Source organism: Talpa europaea (assembly GCF_964194135.1).
Source record: "Talpa europaea genome assembly, chromosome: 3".
Taxonomy (NCBI): Eukaryota; Metazoa; Chordata; class Mammalia; order Eulipotyphla; family Talpidae; genus Talpa; species Talpa europaea.
Genome location: NC_140069.1, coordinates 80,527,141 through 80,550,547, shown reverse-complemented (window position 1 = coordinate 80,550,547; position 23,407 = coordinate 80,527,141). Strand labels below are relative to the sequence as shown.

General features: G+C 37.3%; 1 protein-coding gene across 1 annotated transcript; it reads left to right on the top strand.

Moving 5' to 3' along the window:
* Window positions 1–2,267: 2,267 nt before the first annotated feature.
* On the top strand, window positions 2,268–7,028 carry SAMD9L (sterile alpha motif domain containing 9 like; the record flags this gene model as incomplete). The annotated part of the gene is made up of 1 exon (XM_084230576.1): window positions 2,268–7,028. One exon carries the CDS (start codon window positions 2,268–2,270, stop codon window positions 7,026–7,028), a length of 4,761 nt encoding a protein of 1,586 aa, XP_084086702.1.
* Between the last annotated feature and the right edge of the window lie 16,379 nt (window positions 7,029–23,407).

Sequence of the window (23,407 nt, the reverse complement as noted above, 5' to 3'; positions counted from 1 at the left end):
TAGAGAAAGTGAGGAGGCAGCCATCTCCTATAAGGTGGCACAAAGAAAAGCCTTCCCATCACCCCCACAGTGTACACACACACACACACAAGCACACAAGCACATGCAGTGGGTCTGCATGCCTGTGGTACCCAAAGAAACCCTTCAGGTACTACTTCTTGTAGAGTTCTAAAATCTAACGGAATTACTATCACCACTGGCTAAGACAAAATAGAAAATCTAGAGCTTTTCCTTATAATACTTGAAGAGTCAGTTGAAGGGGCTTGAATTAGAGAGAGAGGACTCTCACTAAAAGAAGATGTTGCCCCACAGCTGGACAGAGTAAGTCTGTGAAGAGTGATAAGAGAATCTGCAGAGATGAGTTTGTTTGTCCAGAGCAGTGAGAACAGTTAAAGCAGGGTAATACTGAGGTCTTATGGTCTGGTTCATTGAGACAGACAAATTAAGAAAATCAAGAAAAAATCCCATTTATAATTACATCTTAAAGAATATAATACCTAGGAATAAATTTAACCAAGGAGATGGAAGACCTATACACTGAAAACTCTTAGAAACTACTGAAAGAAATTGAAGGAGATAAAAAAGAAGGGAAGACAGTCCATGCTCATGGGTTGGAAAAACTAACATTGTTAAAATGATCTTTTTACTTAAAGTAGTATACAGAAAATGCAATTCCTATCAAAATCCCAACAGTTTTCTTCACAAAAGTAAAACATAAAATCATAAAATTTATTTAGTACAAAGACACTGAATAATCAAAAGATTCCTGAGGGAGGAAATGAACAAAAATGGAGGCATTATACTGTCTGAATGCAAACTATACTACAAAGTGATAATAATTAGAACAGCTTGGTGTTGGAATAAAAATAGACACATAGATCAATGGAACAGAATTGAGAGCCCAGAAGTAAAACCACACCCAATTACTTAGGATGAGAACCCTCAAAATTTTTCTCAGTTAAGAAGTTTTTCCAATTCAAATAGTGACTCAGATCAGTAAGCCTCTTGATGATTTAACCACAGGCATAAGAGGCATTCCCAGAAAATTATTCCCAGACAGTAATAATAAGGGGATCTGTTTCAAAAAGCTTTTCCCAGTTACAGGGAAACATGTATTTCCTTCCCTTTTGAAAAGCTGTGAAAAGTAGAGTTTGCCCAATATTTTTAGATTCTCTAATTCATGAAAAGAACAGAGTCCATCTCTGAGAGGTGGAAATTCATGAGTACTCATACCAAATAACCAAAGTCTCTAAACTTAAGGAAGTTCTTCCCACCAATTTTTTATCTTGCAATTTATAAATTTATTATTAAATTTATAAAAAAAAAACCTCTCACCATTCTTCTTCCAGTAGACTCTGCAGGTTGAGACCTGGGATTCTAACAAAGTAAGAATTTTTACCTTTATGCCAGCTTTTATCAGAAGTCCCACCAAGGGCCTCCCCGGTGGCGCAGCGGTTGAGCGCTGGGTTGCGAAGCTGCCCGCAGCCTCTGCAGCGCCGGTTCAATTCCCGGCTGCTCCCCGGCCACCAGAGGAGGGTCCCACATGGTGCGCAGACCTCTCCTGCCGCCCGCTGCTCCCCTCAGCAGTGTACTTCGGTCCTTCTGCCTGCTCTGCTCCCTGCTCTGGCTCTGGTGAATTCTCTCACCCTCCCGCGCTTCTGACTGTACCCAGTGCATGTATAAACGAAACAGACGAACAAACAAATAAATAAATAAAACATGCCTCTATAAAAGAAAAAAAAAATTTAAAAAAAAAAAAAAAAAGAAGTCCCACCAAGCTCTCTCAACTACAACAGCTTCAGTGCTAAACATTACCCATTTGGTGAGATATCTTGCCGAATATGCTAGATTATTGGGAAGGAAAAGTCTTCCTCTATCTTTCTATGTCCTTACTGTTGGAAAACAATTAAACTGACAACAGACAGATTATCAGGAGAAAAAAAATACAATCTAATTTAATTGGAATGGAGATGCCATGTGAATATGGGATCTTGAAAAAAATAAACAGTATACTGGTTATATATTTATTTCACCCTGATTGGCAGCTACTTATTATTTCATAAGTCACCTAGGAAACAGGGCATTGATTGGGATTTTAAGATAATTAAAATAAACATCAAGCAGTTTCAAGTGTCAGTCTCAAAGAATATTTTATATATATATGTTCTTCATAAGGAATTATATGTAAAACTGATTCTGTGTTTTTAATGATAAAGCATAATACTTCTTATATTGCTTTTTCCAAGGAAGAAAGTTTCAACTTTAATATGAGTGAGCAAGTAAATCTACCCGAAATGACCAAAGACTGGACCAAAGAACATGTGAAACAGTGGGTAACCAAAGACCTTCAGATTGATGAGAAATATGGGCAGATTCTGCTCAAGGAAGAAGTGACAGGATTAGTCTTGCAAGAATCAACTGAGAAAGATCTTATGGAAATGGGCCTACCACGTGGTCCAGCACTTCTGATAAGACGCAGATATAATAGACTGAGTATTTCCTCTGAATGTAACAATCAGGATTCAGGAAGATTAGGTCATACCAAACTCTCCCAAAAAGAACACACCAAAAAGCCACAACAGAGAACAAAGAAAGAAGAAAAATCAGTGACATCCAATAGTGCTTGTGATCCTGGAATGATGATAAGTACTGAAGAAGACAAATTGATTCCCATGGGAAAAAGTGCATTAAGTGAAGAAGTGTCTGCTGAAGACAGACAGAAGGAAAAGCTAAAACCTGAGCAGTGTACTTGTATGCCATATCCTTTTGATCAGTTCCATGACAGCATACGTTACATAGAACATTATATTCTACAACCTGAAACCGGACCACTCAATCTCATAGACCCAACACATGAGTTCAAAGCCCTCACAGAAACAAAAACAGCCTCAGATAAGGATATTAAGATGAAATTTAGCAATGAAGTTTTCCGGTTTGCTTCAGCTTGCATGAATTCACGCACCAATGGCACCATTCATTTTGGAGTCAAGGACAAACCCCATGGGGAAATTGTTGGTATTGAAGTCCCCAGTAAGGATGCTTTCATTGACCACTTCAATTTAATGATCAACAAATATTTTGAAGAAAGTGAAATCAAAGAAGCCAAGAAGTGCATTCGTCAGCCAAGGTTTGTGGAAGTCCTACTGCAGAACAATACACCATCTGACAGATTTGTCATTGAAGTAGATGTTATTCCAAAACACTCTGTATGTAAAGAGAAGTATTTTTACATTAAGATGCAAACTCTTATAAATGAAACATGGAAGCAAAGCCAAGATACTTCACTGTATGTGAGAGAAGGGGCTAGTTCTAAAGACATATTGGCAGATGACAAGAAACGAGATGGCAATTTCAAAAAATTTCATAAAAATTTAAAGTTACTCGTAGCATTAAGAAAAGAAGCTGAAGAAGAATATAAGATGAAAGCAAATAAGAGTGAATGTGAAGGAAAAAAGCTGATTAAACTCCTCATAGGAAACCGAGATTCACTAGATAATTCTTACTACAATTCGTACATTCTTGTAACAAATAAATGCCATCCAAACCAAACAAAAAACTTAGATTTTCTAACGGAAGTTAAATGGTTTGCTGTGTTGGATTTTGATCCTGAATCTGTGAGTAGAGGCATAGCCAAAGCTTATGGAAAAAGCCGAGTAGCAAACCTTCACTTTCCAAATCAGTATGAAGAAAAAACTACCACGAGAGAGAAAATTTTTAGTATGAATCTTTATGACCAGCCCAGTTGGATCTTCTGCAATGGTAGATCAGACATGAAAGATGAGACATATAAGCCTCTAGAACCACATTTATGGCAGAGAGAAAGAGCATCTGAAGTCAGGAATCTGATTTTATTTCTCACAGATGAAAATATAATCACAAGAAGGAAACTTTTGGTAGTGTTTCTATTACTCTCTTCAGTAGAAAGTCCAGGAGATCCACTCATTGAAACTTTCTGTGCTTTCTACCAAAACCTCAAAGGAATGGAAAATATATTGTGTATCTGTGTAAGCTCACAGATTTATCAACGATGGAAAGATCTACTACAGACAAGATTAACAATGTCAGATGAATTAACAAACCACAGTATTTCCACTTTAAATTTAGAATTAATAAATAGCACAATCCTTAAACTGAAACCAGTGACTCAGTCATCAAGAAGATTTTTGCCCTCCCGTGGATCTTCTTCAGTTATCCTAGAGAAAAAGGAAGAGGATATTTTGACTGCACTGGAAATCCTCTGTGAAAATGAGTGTAGGGACACAAACTTAGAGAAGGATGAAGCTAAATTCCAAGAATTTAAGAAATTAAAAGAAGAACACTTTTATCGAGGTGGCAAAGTATGCTGGTGGAACTTCTATTTTTCTTCTGAAAACTATTCTTCACCTTTTGTTAAAAGGGATAGATATGAAGAGCTTAACTTTCTTATACAGCATTGGAAAAAGTCTCCGCAACCAACATTTGCAAAAATTATCAATCTTTATCATCATCCAGGCTGTGGGGGTACTACACTGGCTATGAACGTTTTATGGGATCTCAAGAAAAACTTCAGGTGTGCTGTGTTAAAAAACAAAGGAATTGACTTTGAGGAAATTGGAGAACAAGTGAGCAAGTTGATTACCTATAAGGCAAGCAGCCATCAGGACTACATTCCTGTACTTCTCCTTGTGGATGATTTTGAAGAACAGGAAAATGTTTACATTCTACAGAATGCCATCCATTCTACTTTAGCAGAGGATTTGAGATATGAAAAGACACTGGTAATTATCTTAAACTGCATGAGATCCCAGAATCCCGATGAAAGTGCAAAATTAGCAGACAGCATAGCACTAACGTACCAACTTTCTCCCACAGAACAAAGAGCTTTTGGAGCCAAACTAGAGGAAATTGAAAATCAACACCAGAACTGTGAGAACTTTTATTCTTTCATGATCATGAAACGCAATTTTGATGAAACATATATAGAAAATGTAGTGGGGAATATCTTGAAAGGGCAGGATTTTGACAGCAAGCAAGCACAACTTGTTTCTTTCCTGGCTCTACTCAACTCTTATGTTACTGATTCCACAATTTCAGTTTCACAGTGTGAAAAATTTTTGGGAATCTCCCAAATTAAGACACCCTGGAAGCCTGAAAGCCTGGAAGAGAAGATGGGGACATATTCTACTCTGCTAATAAGCACAGAAGCTGCAGAATATGGGAGATACACAGCTGTGCGCATCATTCATCCTCTCATTGCTATTTGCTGCCTAAAAGAACTGGAAAAAAGCTACCAGTTGGATAAGAGTACAATTGCACTGAATATGTTACGTGAGAATTTATTCTATGATTGTGGAATAGGAAAAGACAAATTTCAACATGATGTGCAAACTCTTCTGCTTACAAGACAACGCAGGGAGTGCGGAAATGAAACAGACACTTTGTTTTCCCCTTTAATTGAAGCTTTAGATAATGAAGAAGTTGAAAAAGTCTTGACTGAGGGAAGTAAACGATTCCCACAAAATGAATTTATTTGTCAAGCCTTAGCAAGACATTTCTACATTAAAGAAAAGAACTTTAACGTTGCTCTGGATTGGGCAAAAAAGTCCATAGGGAGAGCACCTAAAAATTCCTATATCACAGATACACTTGGTCAAGTCTACAAAAGTGAAATCAAATGGTGGTTGGATAAAAACAAAAACTGTACGCATATTACCACTACTGATCTAACACACCTCCTAGAAGTTGCTGAAAAGGCCTCAAAAGCTTTCAAAACATCCCAAGAGCAAACGGATAAGAAAGTCTCTGAAACAGAGACCTGGTCATCACAGAAGTCCCAGAGAAAATATGACACATATAATACAGCTGGGTTCTTGGGTGAAATAGAAGTTGGTCTTTACACTATTCAGATTCTTCAGCTTACTCCCTATTTCAACAAAGAAAACGAATTATCTAATAAAATGTTGTCAGAATTTTTATCAGGAAAGCCAAATATTTCTTCAAATGGAAAATGTGAATATTACTTGACTTTCAGCAAGTTCACAACCTACTTACAAAATTTACAATCAGATTTGAAAAGGTGTTTTGACTTTTTTACTGACTATATGGTTTTTTTGAAAACGAGGAATGCCCAAAAGGAGACAGCAGAAATATTATTAAGCAAGAAAATCAGCCGTTGTTTCAAGAAATACCGAGAACTTTTCTGCCATTTGAATGTTGGTCCATTACTAAGCAGAGAGAGTCAGTTACTCCAAGAGGAGAATTGTAGGAGACGTCTAGAGGCTTTGAAAGCAGATAGGTTTTCTGGACTCCTGGAGTATCTTAATCCAAATCACAAAGATGCTGCAGCCACCATGGAAAATATAGTGAATGAATACAGCTTCTTCTTGCAACAAAACCCAAAGAAACAGCTCACAAGAGAGAAGCAAAATTTCATTTTGGCCAATATTATTCTCAATTGTCTAAAACCCAACTCCAAGTCCATTCAACCATTAAGCACATTAAAGAAACAGCTCCGAGAAGTGTTACAATCTGTAGAACTTCATAGTCAATACCCAGACCCTTATTTCTTGGCCTGCCTTCTGTTCTGGCCAGAGAATCAAGAGCTAGATCAAGATTCCAAGCTAATAGAAAAGTATGTTTCCTCCTTAAAGAGATCCTTCAAGAGACAGTACAAGCACATGTGCAGGTCCAAGCAAGCAAGCACACTTTTCTATCTGGGGAATAAAAGGGGTCTCGACAGTCTTGTTCACAAGGCTGAGATTGAGCAGTACTTCAGTGAGGTATCAAATACTAATTCCTTCTGGCAGAGTGGAAAGGTGTGGAAAAACAAAAATGTCAAAGACCTTCTGCGTCGTCTGAATGGTCAGGCTGAAGGCAAGCTGATCTCTGTAGAATATGGAATAAGGGAAAAAATTAAAATACCTGTGATATCTGTTTATTCAGGTCCACTCAGAAGTGGTAGGAACATACAAAGAGTGTCTTTCTACCTAGGGTTTTCCATTGAGGGCCCTCTAGCATATGATATTGAAGTAATTGAAGAAGATACATAGCTCAAGTATGTTTATTCCTATCTATGATTTTATTCCCTCTATTCCCATGGCATTTTGATGACATTATTAAGTTTAGCTCCAATCACAAATTTTGTTTTTGCTCCCCCAAAAATGAATTATAAGACACTTTAGGGGTATTATAATGCCTATGCTTTCATGCTATGAAATCCGCCTATGTACAGAGCTTAGGACATGGGAGAGTCAACTGTTCAATGTTCTCAATATGCATTTTTCAGATTAACATGTTTAATTAAGAGTTTTCAATTGATATCATGTAATTATAATTGATTATAGTCAATAAATCTGTTTTAGTTCTATACTGTTATGAATTTTCAGAATTATGAGTTATTTCTTTACATTAGATGAATATGGAAGAGAAAGCCTCCTTTTGCTTTCTTTAACTCAAACCCAAAGATCTACAACAGAGCCACATACTTCATCTTGGTATTGATGAAATTCTATGTGCAAGGTAAATATATTGTTCCAATTCTTCTTCTACGCTACACACACACACACACACACACACTCAATTCTTTATACCCTTTGCTCTTCTATAAGCTCTTTGTTTAAGGAGGGGGAACAGAAGAGAAAATAAAGTAGTCAAAAGCTTGAACTCCATCCTTTTGCTCCCATTTACAAATGAATATTTTCCTTTCATTATTCTTGCCTCCCCTGAGTAAGTCTAATCTCCACCTGTTCTTAAAATCCCATTTCCCCAGACTCTCTTTACTTGTCAACATATAGCAGATGCATGCTATTCTCTCTGTTAAACATTCCTTTATTTTCATCCAACATTTTCTCTTTTTTTCAAAGATTGATTTATTTATGCATACAAGACTAGGGTACAGACTAGAGGTGCAGGGGGTGAGAGGATTCACCAGAGATAGAGTGGGAAACAGAACAGGCAGGTTGACTGAAGTACACTGCTGTGGGGAGCAGCGGGCAAATCAGGAGATGTCTGCTACACCATGTGGGTTGCTCCCTGGCTGGCTGGGATCTAACTCATGCTGCAGTGGCTGTGGATAGCTTCATAGGCTGCTTCTTAACCCCTTGTGCCACCAGGGAGGCCCTTCGTCCAACATTTTTCACAAGGCATTCTTATTTGTGCATTACAACTCAGTTCAAGTCAGCTTCACCAGGAAGTCTTCCCTGACTGCTATAACCCCTGTCTGGTTAAATATCTTCTTCATGGCAATATGTGATCTCAACTTTCCACAGCCAGAAGTGACATCCCAGAAGCTTTCTCCTACACTTACACCAAGAAAAATAGCCTCAATCTGCATTCGTAAGCTTGGATTTTAAGAGTCACCATTGCCTATACAGTGAAACACTTGCTAATGTAGATTAAATCGAATACTTAACAAATATTTGTTTATTTACCTACTTTTCATCTCTGTAATGTAACCTAGATATTCCAGGCTTCCATACAATTCTTCTTGTCATCAAATGTCTATTTCCTGTCTAGGTTATTTTGGTCAGTATTTCTATGACTCAGCAAAGAAAATAAAACAAGAAGGAAAGTTGAAAGTTGAAAGTTCCCTGTTGAAAGTTGAATATCCCTGGGGTAAATAAAGCATAATTATCTGCACTGAGTCTAAGCAATCTTTTTCTTGACATTGTGAAGAATAGAGACTTTATTGTCTGGACATGCCTAGTCCCTGTAGGAAAGCTAGGCTAGGGTGAACAGTTGGCAGTATTGTATCTAATGCTGATAGGACACAAAGCCAGTTCTTGAATGGAGTCAGCTCTTCAAGGAGCCTCATCTATCAAAAAAAACTGAAGATGCATATTGGGTATAAAGAGCCATAAGCAGATTCAACTTGTTCTTAGAAAAGTGGAAAGTAGTGTTCAAATGAGTCCTGGGGGCCTCCCTGGTGGCGTAAAGGCATAAGTCTCAGCACTACCACACTATGGTTGCTGTGACCTGGGTTCTATCCCTAGCAAGGGAGCTAACCCACATATGGCACAGCAAACCTCTCTTATCTCTCCTACTGCTCCCCTTAGCAGTATATTTCAGTGGATCTGCCTGTTCTGCTCCCCACTCTGTCTCTGGTGAATCTTCTCACCCCTTGCACCTCTGGTCTCTACCCCAGTTCTTAAATAAATAAATAAATATTTTTAAAAAACAAGTCCTGGCATACAATGTGAGGTCCATGCAGAAAGAAAATTAGTTATACCTAGAGACTTAATAGGAAACATCCATGTGATTTGCTATTATTTAAAAGTATCAACTCTATGCAAAGGAGCAAGATCTATTTGGTAGGACACACTAGCCCTATGTGTTCCTCATAATGTCACTTTGCCTTCTTCTTTCAACCAATTATATTAAATTTCTAACTTGCCATTCATTATGTGTAAAGCAGATTCATTTTGCTTGCTTATTTTGGGAGTTTTGAAATAATGTTCATTACAAACATTACAAACATATCTGTAATGTATTTGGTGCCACACCTGACCACTACCGAAATGATGAGAACATACTAGACATACTAAGTCACATGTGATTCAGAACTAGTAGGGTACATTTGTGATGCCTGGCAGCCTCAGTCTTTTGATAGTGATTGCTGAGTATCATTATTTCTTTATTCATAAACCTGCCGCATGAGATGACATCAGTTTCTAATCTCATTTTGACTTATCTTGCAGCCTGACACAAAATATCAGCATTCCTTAAAGAGTGTTGTTCTTGGTACAAATTTGGACAAAGGCTACATAGTTTTCAAGTTAAACAAACATCTTGAACTGCAATTCCATGTCAAGGTATTTACCTAAGAGAAATGAAGACATGTCCACAAAAAGACTTGTACAAAAATAATCATTGCAACTTTACTGCATAACTGCCAAAGATTGAAATAATTCAGATGCTTATTTAAAAGAAAGTGAACAAAAAAGTTGTGGTATATTGACAAAACAATACAATAGCAAAATAAGGAAACTAATGACCCTGCAACTCTAGAACCAATCTCAATGGCATTGTCCTGAATAAAAGAAGCCAGTCACAGAAGAGCACATATATATGATTTCGTATATATGAACATTTGGACCAGGGAACACTATTCTACAGTGAAAACAGATCAAAAGAGTAGTTTCCACTGGAGGGAGTTAAGAGTGACTAGGAAGGGACATGAGGTGAAAGAAATGTTCTTTATCTACATTGGTATTTGGGTTATTCCAGTCTGTCAAACTGTTTTCAAAATTTTACATGTAATATATACACACTCCAATCTTACCTCAAGGGAGGTAAAACAAGCAGAATGAAAAGAAAGAAAACAAATAACAGTATTAATAGCGTTGAAGCTGAGTGATGGGTACAGGGGGTTCATTATGCTATTCTGATTCTTTGCTTATATATGAAATCTTACCCCCCCAAAAAAAAGTTCAGAAATTATGCTGTAAAAGTCCATTTAATAATGTGAGAAAATAGAGGCTATATTTTGCTAAGTAGAGAAACAAAATATTATATAGAATATGCTTCTGTTCTTGGCAATCCATATTCTACCCAGCAAAGACTGGGCAATTATATACCAAAAATGTTAGTAATTGTGAGAGGAGGCAACCAGGTGTATTTTCTCTTTTTCCTGGTTGTTGCAGCTTTTTAAATTGAACATGCATTAGAAACTTAAAAGATATACCATAAATGTTACTTAAAATAGCAAACAAAAAAAGAATTGGTCCTAATTCTTTTGAATCAATAAGGAAAAGGAAAAAAGTACCCAGGACACTTGGGAAAACCTGCCTTATAGGCTAAGGAGCCTTGTGGTTTCTAACAAGGCTATACAGTACTACCAACAGTAGGACAAAGAGGAAAAAGATAAAATGCAAAATGTTTCATGATTTCATTCCTAAGAGAAATTTTACAAAAAAAAAAGAAAAAGTGAGATATTCTACAAAGTCTTTCTAGGTATTGCCAAATCAATTGGTGCTTGCTACTTTATAATAATTTTATTAAAGAATAGAGAAAACATCTCCCTCTCCGCTCCTCAAGTGATTTAAAAGAGATACATTGCAGGGTCTCCGTGGTGGTGCAGGGGTTAAAGTCTAAGGGCTATCAAGCCGGGGAGCTAACCCACATGGCGCAGCAGACCTGTCCTGTCTCGCCCGCTGCTCCCCTCAGCAGTGTATTTCAGTAGATCTGCCTGTTTTACTCCCCACTCTGTCTCTGGTGAATCCTCTCACTTTCCGCCCCCCCACCCCACACTTCTGGCTTACATCCCAGTTCTTGTATGCATAAATAAATAAAGTAAAACTTTTTTTAAAAAATCATTTAAAAAAGACGAAAATGAAACATGATCAGATGGTGTACAGGGAACACAGCTTTGTACAATCTTCTTTTAAGAAAAGTGACTTCATTGCTTCAACTATTGAAATAATCTTTAAAAGATAACAAAACCTCATTCCAACAAAGTACTTAAAAGAAGACCTAGAAAGTAGAAGGAAAGTCAACCTGATCTTTAACAGAGAAGTCACTCAAACACACAGCACATCCTGTAAAGAAACAAGACACATCCCAAAATTATTCAAAGCAGGAAACAGCTGTGGTGGAGGACCAGGCTGAGATCCCAAAAGGCAGTAAGCAGAGCAGCTGTACACAACATCAGAATTCAGAGGTAGAATTCATCCCCTCAGATGGCAAAACACAATGGGTTCCATATTCTAGAGGACTTTTTCAGGGCACAATTGGCCCGAGAAGTCCATATGCTGGGCCTCCCTGGTGGTGCAAGGGGTTAAAGTCTCAGTGCTATCAAACTATAGACAGCCACTGTGGCATAAGTTAAACCCTGGCCAGAGAGCCAACCCACATGGTACAGCGGAACTCTCCTGTCTCGCCCGCTCCCCTCAGCAGTGTATTTCAGTCAATCTGCCTGTTCTGCTCCCCACTCTGTCTCTGGTGAATCCTTTCACTCTCCACACCTCTGCCTACACCCCAGTTCTTGTATACATAAATAAATAAAAATAAATCTTAAAAAAAGAAGTTCTTATGCAATAACAAGAAAGAGTGATAAGTGAAGTCATAAGAAATCCGAAAGAATTTATGCTTGTCTAGTTCATGCATTCTCAACTGGGGTGCTAACGTGACCGACGTGGTAAAAACTGGTTTCAGGAAACAAAAAAAAAATAAGATTGGAAAGAAATAGACTTGATTTTTTTTTTTTAGAGTATTTTAAGGTTCACAGCAAAATTTAGAGGAAGGAGTTAGATTCCCCATATACTCTCTGCCTCCCTCCACTTATAACTCCCCACCCCCATCAAGATGGGCCACCAGAACAGCACATTTGTTACAACTAATCAACCTACATTGACACATTTATCACCTAGAACATATGTATTTATGCCAAACTTATGTATATGATAGAGAAAGAGAAACACACTTCTCTGTGTCTCAGTTTCTTCAGCCTTAAAATGGAGATGATAATAATAGCATTCGCCTCAGAGATTGTTGTGAAAAGTAAGGAAGTTAATACAAAGCACTTACAACAGTACCTGTTACATAATAAGTGCCTGCTAATTGTTTTAAAACCATATGAAACCAGTGTGAGTTAACAGTGGGATGTGGAAACCCGAACTAATTGACCACACATAATAAATGTTATCACTTTTAAAAGTTAACCTTTTTTCACTGGTAACTATTTTCAGGCAGTTTTCTACCTGGCCTGAGACTGACTTTACCACAAGATAAATTCCTACAATGAGACCATCGGGGGCCCTAGCCATGGTCTGCCCGGCAAAACTAACCCAGAGACTCAGCATTTACAGGAAATTGAAAAAAGTCCCAGGAAGCCATTCCTTTACATGTAAGGAAAACAGAGATGGATGGCTTCACTCTGGAAAAATAATGAAATACCAACAGAACTCCTTCCTTGCCCAGAGATTCACAAGGCTGTCAACAGCCTGGAGCCATTCAGAATATCTGAGTTTGTGGCCAAACCTAGGCTTCCTAGAACCCTCAATACTTTCAAGCAAAGAACAAATTTTAAACCTTTGAATTTTAACCAAATAGCCCAGAAGGTGGCAGAGTAGTGTTTTACCAAAAATGGCATTTCAGAGTGATACAGCACTTCTATAAACTCAGATCTAGGAAATCGAAACTGAATTCAAGTGTGCAGCTTTCTTCCCCGTCTCCCTCCCACCTGCCAGTCTGGGGCACATCTAATTCTGGGCACACCCGGATGTTTCTGAGCCAATTGGAGCTTGGACTGAGGTAGAAACAGAAACTAATATAATCTCATAAAAAACAGAATGGAGGAAATATTTTTCTCCGATTTCACAGGAGGAAGAAAACACAGACTTTAGACGTTTTCTGCAGGGAATCTCATGGTCTTCCCTTCATTCGTGTAGAAGTTGGCAGACAATCTGAGTAAGTAAAATATCTATTATTAATATTATCAGTACTACTTATAGCAGTATTTTATTGACTTAGGAAAGAATCTACTTTTTGGTTGAAAAATTGAAATATACCTCAAAACAAAAAATATTTTAAGCCTGGAAATGCTGTAATATTAATTGCTATAACAGTAGTCTCTTTCATATTAGTTGAAAAAGGAATCATAACATTATGTAAAAGATGCAATTGAAAACTAGACACTTTTATTGATGAATTCCCCTCAGGGCATTAGCAGCATCTTCAGAAAGAACATACAATAAAAAATGTTTATGTACTTTATATTAATCAAAGATATCATCCACCATCTACTCCAAGAAGATGCCAGAAAATACAACTCCCCAGTTTTATTTAGGCATCAGACCATGCCTAGAGAGCCACAGACAGAAAGGCATAGAGAGGCAAGCAGACTACTACAGGAATGCATCAGAATTATTGCAGCCTTATTATTTTATCCTTTTCAAAAAACCTATGCTTGTGTCAGATTTTTCCCAAAGCAAAGAACATCGTAATACAAGGAAGGATGTGGGAGGATTCTTTTTCTGAATAAGTCTTCAATTTCCTTTTTAAAAGCTGGTAAACCTGACATTTGACAAACGTACACGGGTTCAATTCCGTAATAAATAAATCGCTTCTTTTTTTCACACTGGCTACTAGGAAGTGCAGAACCAGTTGTTCAGGCCACTTCTAATAAAGAATGTGGAATTTAAAAGTTATTTAAGGTGCTAATTTCATTCTGTGAGGTCGCCATTTTCCTCCTCCTAACTTCCTTGATAACTTCCTTGATTTCATTATTTAAAGGTTTTCATATGTCTGTGATCCTGTGAACAGTGGCATAAAAATCAAAAAATCACACGTATTACCAGTCATTCCTCTAGAATATATTCTCCAAAAGTGGCATCTTCAACAACTTTTGGAAAGTAAATTACTAAAAGGCAGTTGTGTAAGACTGATCAAAGTTTGGGGGAAGCAACACGAAAATAAAAGCATACAAGGGTGAGTTGGTGGTGGGAATTTCCCGGGGCCTATAGCCGAGATGATAAAGCATACCTTGTATAAAAATGAAGGAAGAATGATGTAAAAATATATATAAAAGAAAAGAAAAAAAAACTAAAAAAAAAAGAAAGAAAGCAAGCATACTGTTCAGTGCTGGCTGAAAGACCCATAATTTGGTAGAGAATATAATCAAACGTCGCTCTTTCTTTACTCACTTATCCACCCAAGCATTCAGGTATCTCCCCATCCCACCAACTCTTGCATGAGAACCTGGCTTTAAGTTTTTGTATGTATAAAGTAAGCAGCTCAGGCATAAATGAAATAATCTATCTAGTTCATTGTCTCATTAATTTATGAGATATCACTCAGAAGGCAAAAGTTGAGTTTGTAAAACTATGAGAAGCTCATAGTAAAACTATGTAAAACTATGAGAGGCTCTGACTTAAAGAGAAAGCCAAGGAGACTTCCAAGAGAAGTATACTGCTACAATGGGGCAACAGATGGGGTATGAGGAACCCAGATATGAGAACACAGCTGGCCGCAGAATAATCAGCCTGTCAGAAGTGTATTCTACTTTGATACTCTTACAGGATAGAATACATGGGACTTGGCAGGTGGAATAATGAAAATGACTTAGATAGGGGGTTACTTAGAGGAGGGTGGTATCAGGTTTTTAGATAAACACTTATAAACCAGTATGAATCATAAAGGGAATGAGAAATCCAGGAACTAACCATATAATCTAAGACTGCAATAATAAGTGTCTAGTAAAGTTTCTGGACTTCGTGTGCCCAAAATTGAATTAGTTGATATCCTTGATTCATAATGCACCGTCATCTTTTTCTGTGCCAGTAACTTTTATTTCATACATCTGCTTATTTTATCATATATTTTGGAGGCATCATTAGCTTTTTATTTATTTATTTATTTATTTATTTATTTATTTATTTATTTATTTATTTTGAAGATTTATTTATTTATTTATACAAGCACTGAGTACAGTCAGAAGCTCAAAAGCGTGAGAGAATTCACCAGAGCCAGAGCTGGGAACAGAACAGGCAGAATGACGAAATACACTGCTGAGGGGAGCAGTGGTTGCAGAAGGACAGGTCTGTGCGCCATGTGGGACTCTCGCAGGCGGCCGGGGATTGAATCGGCACTGCAGAGGCTGCGGGTAGCTTCGAAACCCAGCGCTCACCCTCTGCGCCCCAGGGGAGGCCCTCATTAGCTTTTTATTTTTTTTTTACATTTTTTTAAATTTTATTTTTATATTTATATCCCCCATACAATTGCAACCCCCTTATTTTGACCCCAAGTGTAAAATGTATGAAATGAATCTTAAAAGTATATAGCTCTATGACATTTTTATATGCAGTCATCAGTATAACCACTAAACACATCAAAATACGAAATAGTTTTTTCAAGCCAGAATTAATTGATTTGTGTATCACCATTACAGTATTAGAGTATTCTAAATTTAATTATTTTCCTACTTTTACAATGAGTTTTATACTTTCTTTTTTTTTTTTCATTTTGGTAGCATATTTTTGTTATAACTCAATGACACCCTTTAGCATTTCTTGTAAGACAGATCTAATGGTAAGGAATTCCCACATCTTTTGGTATTTATTTATGTTTGTTCATGTGTTTATTTACTCTGTGAAATTCTTTTATCTCTCCTTGATTTTCATAAAAGAAGGTAAAGTAGAAATGGTTGATAGTTTGGGTAGAGTTTGGTTATTTATTTTGAGTATATCATCACACTGTCGAGTCCTGGCCTTTAATGTTTCTGCTAAGAAATATATTAATAAGCTCGTGGGATTTTTTTTTTGCTGCTGCTGCTTTTAAAATTCTCTTGTCTTTGATATTAGATAACTTTATTATAATATGTCTTAAAGAAGGGGTTGGGGGCCTCCCTGGTGGCTCAAGGGGTTAAGCACTGCACTATGAAGCATTCCGCAGCCTCTGTGACACGAGTTCTATCCCTGGCCGGCCAGGGAGAAACCCACATGGCGAAGCAGACCTCTCCTGTCTCACCCGCTGCTCCCCTTGGCAGTGTATTTCAGTCAGTCTGCCTTTTCTTTTCCCTGCTCTGTCTCTGGTGAATCCTCTCACCCCCCGCATCTCTGGCCTGTACCCCAGATCTTGTATGCATAAATAAATAAATCTTTTTTTTAAAAAAAAAAAAGAAGGGGTTGGGAACCTATGAGTTTCATTAACTTGGATGTCCAAATCTCTTCCCAAATTTGAGCAGTTCTCAGCCATTATTCCTTTAACAAGTTCTCCATCCTTTTAAATAAATCCTCGATCCCTTCTCCTCTAAAACTCCAATAATTCATGGACTGCTACTTTTAATTGTGCTCCATTGTTTGCATAAGTTTTATTAACTCTTTTTATTCTTTTTTTGTCCTTTTGTTCCTCTGATTAGATAATTGCAAATATCCTATCTTCAAGTTCACAGATTCTTTTGCAAACATATTCTGAATGATTTCAACTCTTAAATTTGTTGAAGTTTGTTTTATCACTTATCACTGGTCTATCTTAGGTACTTAAAAATAATTATATTTTGTTGTTGTTGGATGGAGTCTTCCATAAAGGTAGTTTAAAACATGTTGGATGACGGTACTGAATTTTTCTGTATCCTCATTAAAACACTGTCTAGGTGTTCTATCAATGGTTGAGAGAAAGATGTTGCTGTCCAACTATATTTTTGGATTTGTCAAAAACTAAAAAGTTCTATTAGTGTTTGTTTCAGACATTTTGCAACTTTATCATTCAGTGCATATACTTTCAGAATTACTGTCATCTTATTGGACTGAACCTTTTATCATTATATAACATACCTTTGCCTGTGGTAATTTTCTTTTCTCTGAAGTCAACTTTATCTGGCATCAACATAGCCATATCTGTCTTTATTGATTAATGTTTTTATTACTTTTTGTTATCAATATTTTACTTTCAATCTATGTTTCAGCTGAGTATCTTTTTTTTTTTTTTAATTTTTTTTTTCTTTTATAGAGGCATGTTTTATTTATTTATTTGTTTGTTTGTTCGTTTGTTTCGTTTATACATGCACTGGGTACAGTCAGAAGCGCGGGAGGGTGAGAGAATTCACCAGAGCCAGAGCAGGGAGCAGAGCAGGCAGAAGGACCGAAGTACACTGCTGAGGGGAGCAGCGGGCGGCAGGAGAGGTCTGCGCACCATGTGGGACCCTCCTCTGGTGGCCGGGGAGCAGCCGGGAATCGAACCGGCGCTGCAGAGGCTGCGGGCAGCTTCGCAACCCAGCGCTCAACCACTGCGCCACCGGGGAGGCCCTCAGCTGAGTATCTTATAGACAGAAAATAGTTGGGCCATTCTTAATCCACTCAACCAATTTTTCTTTTTTATTTCTGCATTTAGACTACTTATATTTAATGTGATTATTATGTAAGACCAATGTCTACCATTTTTTTGGTTGTTTTCTGTTTTTAATTTCTCTTATTTTCCTGATTCCCTGTGGGTTACTCAGATTTTTTTTTTTTACAACTCCACTTTTATCTACAGTCTTTTTGAGTGTATCATTTTGTATAGTTTTTTTTTCTTTTTTTTTTGCTTTATTTTATATATTTTTACATTATTTTTCATTTTTGCACAATGTATACATTTTCATCTAAGTTATAGTCCCCATACAATTCCCCCCGCCTTATTTTGAAGCCAAACCCTCCTCCCCTACTTCTCCCTCCCCCTGCAGTGTGTCTCTGGTTTATAGTTGATTTTGATTTTTACTTTATTATAATTAGTCTTTGTCCTGGTCCCTTATTAGGTCTTCTAAATTCCTGCTATGAGTGAGACCATCCAGTATTTTTGTTTTCTTTCTGGCCTTTCGCTGAGCATGATCCCTTCCAGCTCCATCCATGATGCTGCAAATTGCATGAGTTTATCTTTTTTGATTGCACCTTCTTGATCCAGTCATCTATTTTTGGGCATTTGGGTTGTTTCCATAGCTTAGCTATTGTAAATAGTGCTTCTATAAACATAAGGTACAGGTGCCCTTTTGAATTAATGTTTCTGTGTCCTTTGGGTAAATACCTAGGAGTGGAATCCCTGGATCATGTGGAAGTTCCATCTTTAACAAGTTGAAGAATCTCCACACAGCTTTCAATTGTGGTTGGACCATTTTGCACTCCCACCAGCAGTGCAGGAGAGTTCCTTTTTCTCCACATCCTCACCGACATTTGTTGTTGCTTATTTTTTTAATATGTGACATTCTCACTGTTGTAAGGTGGTATCTCATTGTAGTTTTGATTTGCATTTCCCTGATTACAAGTGATGCTGAACATTTTTTCATATGCCTGTTGGCCTTTTGCATTTCCTCTTTGGAGAAGTTTCTTTTTAGCTCTTCTGCCCATTTTTTGACTGGATTATTTATTTTGTTTTTGTTGAGTCTCTTCAGCTCTTTGTAGATTTTTGTGATCAGTCCTTTATCATTAGTGTTGTGTGCAAAAATTTTCTCCAGTCAATGGGATGTCTGTTTGTTTTGGTTACTTTCTCTTTTGCTGTGCAGAAGCTCTTTAATTTGATGTAGTTCCAGCTGTTTACCTTTGCCTTCACTATCACTGCTTTGGGTGATGAGTCTTTAAAGATGTTGCTGAGGTGTATGTCATGTGGTGTTTCGCCTGTATTTCCTTCTATATATTTTATGGTTTCAGGTCTTATGTCTAGCTCTTTAATTCATTTTGAGTTGGTTTTTGTGCATGGTGTGAGGTAGTAGTCAAGCTTCATTCTTTTGCATATAGCGACCCAGTTTTCCCAGAATCATTTATTGAACAACTTTCTTTGCTCCATTGCATATTCCTTCCTCCTTTGTCAAAGATTAGTTGACTGTAAATCTGTGGGTTTATTTCTGGATTTTTTATTCAGTTTCATTGATCTATGTGTCTGTTCTTGTTCCAATACCATGCAGTTTTGGTTATTATGGCTTTGTAGTATAGTTTGAAATCTGGGCGTATGATGCCTCCATTCCCTTCTTTTTTTTTTTCAGTAGAGGAGAGCTTTGGCTATTCGGGATTTTTGGTGGCTCCATATGAATTTCATCAATATTTGCTCTATTTCTTTGAAGAATGCCAATGAAATTTTTATTGGAATAGCATTGAATCTGTAAATTGCTTTTGGTAGGATGGCCATTTTGATAATGTTAATTCTTCTGATCCATGAGCAGGGGATGTCTTTCCATTTCTTTGAGCTTTCTTCTATTTCTTTTAACAGTGTTTTATAGTTTTCTGTGTATAGGTCCTTTACCTCTTTTGTTAAGCTTCTTCCCAAGTATTTGATTATTTTTTTTTGTTTCAATAATAAAAGGCATTGTTTTCTTGATTTTTTCTTCTTCGGATTTGTTGTTTGTGTATAGGAGGACTACTGATGTTTGTGTTTTTATTATGTATCCTGCCACTTAACTAAACTGATTGATTAGTTTAATTAGTTTTTCTGTGGAGATTTTGGGGTTCTCTATGTATATTATCATATCATCTGCAAATAATGATAGTTTAACTTCTTCCTTCCCTATTTGGATTCCTTGTATGTCTTTCTCTTGTCTTATTGCTCTGGCTAGGACTTCCAGTATTATATTGAAAAGCAGTGGTGAGAGTGGACATCCTTGTCTTGTTCCAGTTCTTAGTTGGAGTGCTTTCAGCTTTTCATCATTGAGAATGATATTGGCTATGGGCTTGTCATATATGGCCTTTATGATGTTGAGGTGTGTTCCTTGTATCCCAAGAATTTCAAGGGCCTTTATCATAAATGGGTGTTGTACTTTGTCAAAAGCTTTCTCAGCGGCCCTCCCCTGGTGGCGCAGCAGTTGAGCGCTGGGCTGCGAAGCTGCCCGCAGCTTCTGCAGTACCGGTTCAGTCCCCAGCAGCCAGCAAGGGTCCCACATGGCTCGACAGACCTCTCCTGCCGTGCCTGCTAATCCCCTCAGTAGTGTATTTCATCAGTCTGCCTGTTCTGTTCCCCACTCTGGCTCTGGTGAATTCTCTCACCCTCCCACCTTCTGACTGTACCCAGTGCTTGTATAAATAATAAATAAATCTTTAAAAAAAAAAAAAGCTTTCTCAGCATCTGTTGATATTATCATATGGTTTTTGTATTTCTTTTTGTTGATGTGTTGGATTACATTGATTGATTTTCGGATGTTGAACCATCCTTGTGTCCCTGGAATAAATCCTACTTGGTTGTGGTGAATTATCTTATGGATACATTGTTGGATTCTGATAGCTAAAATTTTATTGAGGATTTTCGCATCCATGTTCATTAGAGAGATTGGCCTGTAGTTTTCTTTTTTTGTGTTGTCCTTGTTCTGTTTTGGTATTAGTGTAATGTTGCCTTCATAGAACATTTTTGTTATTATCCCTTCCTTCTCAATTTTTTGAAAGAGTTTGTAAAGGATAGGCACTAATTTGTTTCTGAATGTTTGGTAGAATTCATTTGTAAATCTGTCTGGTCCTGGGCTTTTGGTTTTGGGTAGTGTTTTGATTACCATTTCAATTTCACTGCTTGTAATTGGTCTATTTAGGTGTTCTATTTCTTCTTTATCTAGCTTTGAGTGATTGTAGAGTTGTAGGAATTTGTCCATCTCTTCTAGATTGTTGTGCTTGTTTGCATATAATTGCTCATAGTAGTTTCTGATTATTCTTTTGATTTTTGTGTCTGTTGTGATTTCTCCTCTTTCGTTTGCTAACCTATTTATTTGTGCTTTTTCCTGTTTTTGTTTTGTGAGCCTGGCTAGGGGTTTGCCTATTTTATTTATTTTTCCGAAGAACCAGCTTTTGGTTTCATTGATCTTTTGGACTGTTTTTTTAGTTTCAATTTCATTTATTTCTGCTTTGATTTTTATTATATCTTTTTTTTTTTTTAAAGAGGCATGAATTTCTATTTATTTATTTATTTGTTTGTTTGTTTATACAAGCACTGGGTACAGTCAGAAGCGCGGGAGGGTGAGAGAATTCACCAGAGCCAGAGTGGGGAGCAGAGCAGGCAGAAGGACCGAAGTACACTGCTGAGGGGAGCAGCGGGCGGCAGGAGAGGTCTGCGCGCCATGTGGGACCCTCCTGCGGTGGCCGGGGAGCAGCCGGGGATCGAACCGGCGCCGCAGAGGCCGCAGAGGCTTCGCAACCCAGCGCTCAACCGCTGCGCCACCGGGGAGGCCCTTTATTATCTCTTTTATTCTAGGGTTTTAGGGGTTTTTTTAATTGTTCTTTTCCTAGATCTTTGAGATGTGAGATTAGCTTGTTTCTTTGAGTTCTTTCTTGTTTCTTGATGTGAGCCTGTATTGCTATATATTTTCCTCTTATTACTGCTTTTGCTGCATCCCAAACATTTTGGAAATTAGTGTCCTCCTTGTCATTCAACTCAAAGTATTTTTTAATTTCTTCTTTGATCTCCTCAATAGTCCAGTGGTCTTCCAGCAGTGTGGGTTTCAATCTCCATGAGGTAGGAGGGTTCCTTGCCTTCTTTTTATGGTTTATTTCTAGTTTGATGCCTTCATGGTCAGAGAAGATGGTTGGTATGAGTTCAATCTTGGTGTATCTGTTGATGTTTGTCTTGTGTCACAGTATGTGATCAATTCTGGAGAATAATCCATGTGGGCTTGAGAAAAATGTGTACTTAGATTTTTTTGGGTTTAGTGTTCTATAGATGTCTGTTAAGCCCATGAGATCTAGATCCTTATTTAGAGCTTTAATGTCCTTACTTATTTTTTGTCTTGTTGATCTATCCATTTTGAATAGTGGTGTTTTGAAGTCTCCTACTACATATGTGTTTTCTCTGATGTCTGTTTTGAGAGATAATAATAGTTTTCTGATATATTTTGGTTCTCCTTAATTTGAGGAGTTACTGAGTATTATTTCTTCTTGAAGTATTATCCCCTTGATCACAATGTAGTGACTGTCTGGGTCTCTTTTTACCTTTTTGACTTTGAAATCTGTTTTATCTGATATAAGTATAGCTATTTCTGCCTTCTTTTTTGGTCCACTTCCTTGTAGGATTGTTTTCCATCCTTTTACTTTCAGTCTATTTTTATCCTTTATAGTTAAATCTGTTGCCTGGCGACAGCAGAAGGATGGGTTTTGTTTCTTAATCCAGCCTGTGATTCTGTGTCTTTTTATTGAAGAGTTTAGTCTGTTTATATTTAGAGTTAATATTGATATGTTAGCATCTGTATTTGCCATTTTGTTTGTCATTTCTCTGGTTTTATTTTTTTTTTTTGTCTTGTTTCATTCTTATTCATCCCTCTGTTGTTTTTGGCTTTAGGACCCCTTGTAGTATTTTTTGGAATGGGGGTTTAGTCATCATGAAATTCCTCAGTTTCTGTTTGTCTGGGAAGGTCCTTATTCTTTCTTCATAGAGGAAGGAAAGCTTTGTGGGATAGAGTATTCTTGGTTGGCATTTGTTGTCTTGGAGTTTGTTGTCTATGTCACTCTACTCTCTCCTTGCCAGCAGTGTTTCTTCGGAGAAGTCTGACATCAGCCTGATTGGTTTTCCTTTTCTTGTTATCTGTTTCTTCCCTCTTGTCAGCTTCATTATTTTTTCCTTGTCTTGAATTCTTGGGAGCTTTGCTATTATGTACCTTGCTGTATTTTTCCTTTCATCGTGGAAGTTTGGTGTTCTTCTTGCTTCTTGTATGTCTATTTTCATCTTTTTCATGACTGGGAAGTTCTCTTCAATTATTTCCTTGAATATTTTCTCTGTTCCTGTGTCTCTCTCCTCTCCTTCTGGGATTCCTGTAACTCTTTTATTTCCTTTCCTCATGGAGTCAGATAGTTCCCAAAGTCTTTCTTCAGTCTTTTTCCTTCGTACTTCTCTTTCCTTTTCTGTTTTGGTTTCTGTATTTTTTATTTCTGTATCTTAGAGAGTACTTACTCCAGAGTACTTACTTCTTCCATTTCATCTATTCTGCTTTCACTGCTTTTCCCAGAGTTCTTTAGCTCCTCCATTAATCCTTTAATCTCCCTCATTTCTTTCACTTCCCTCT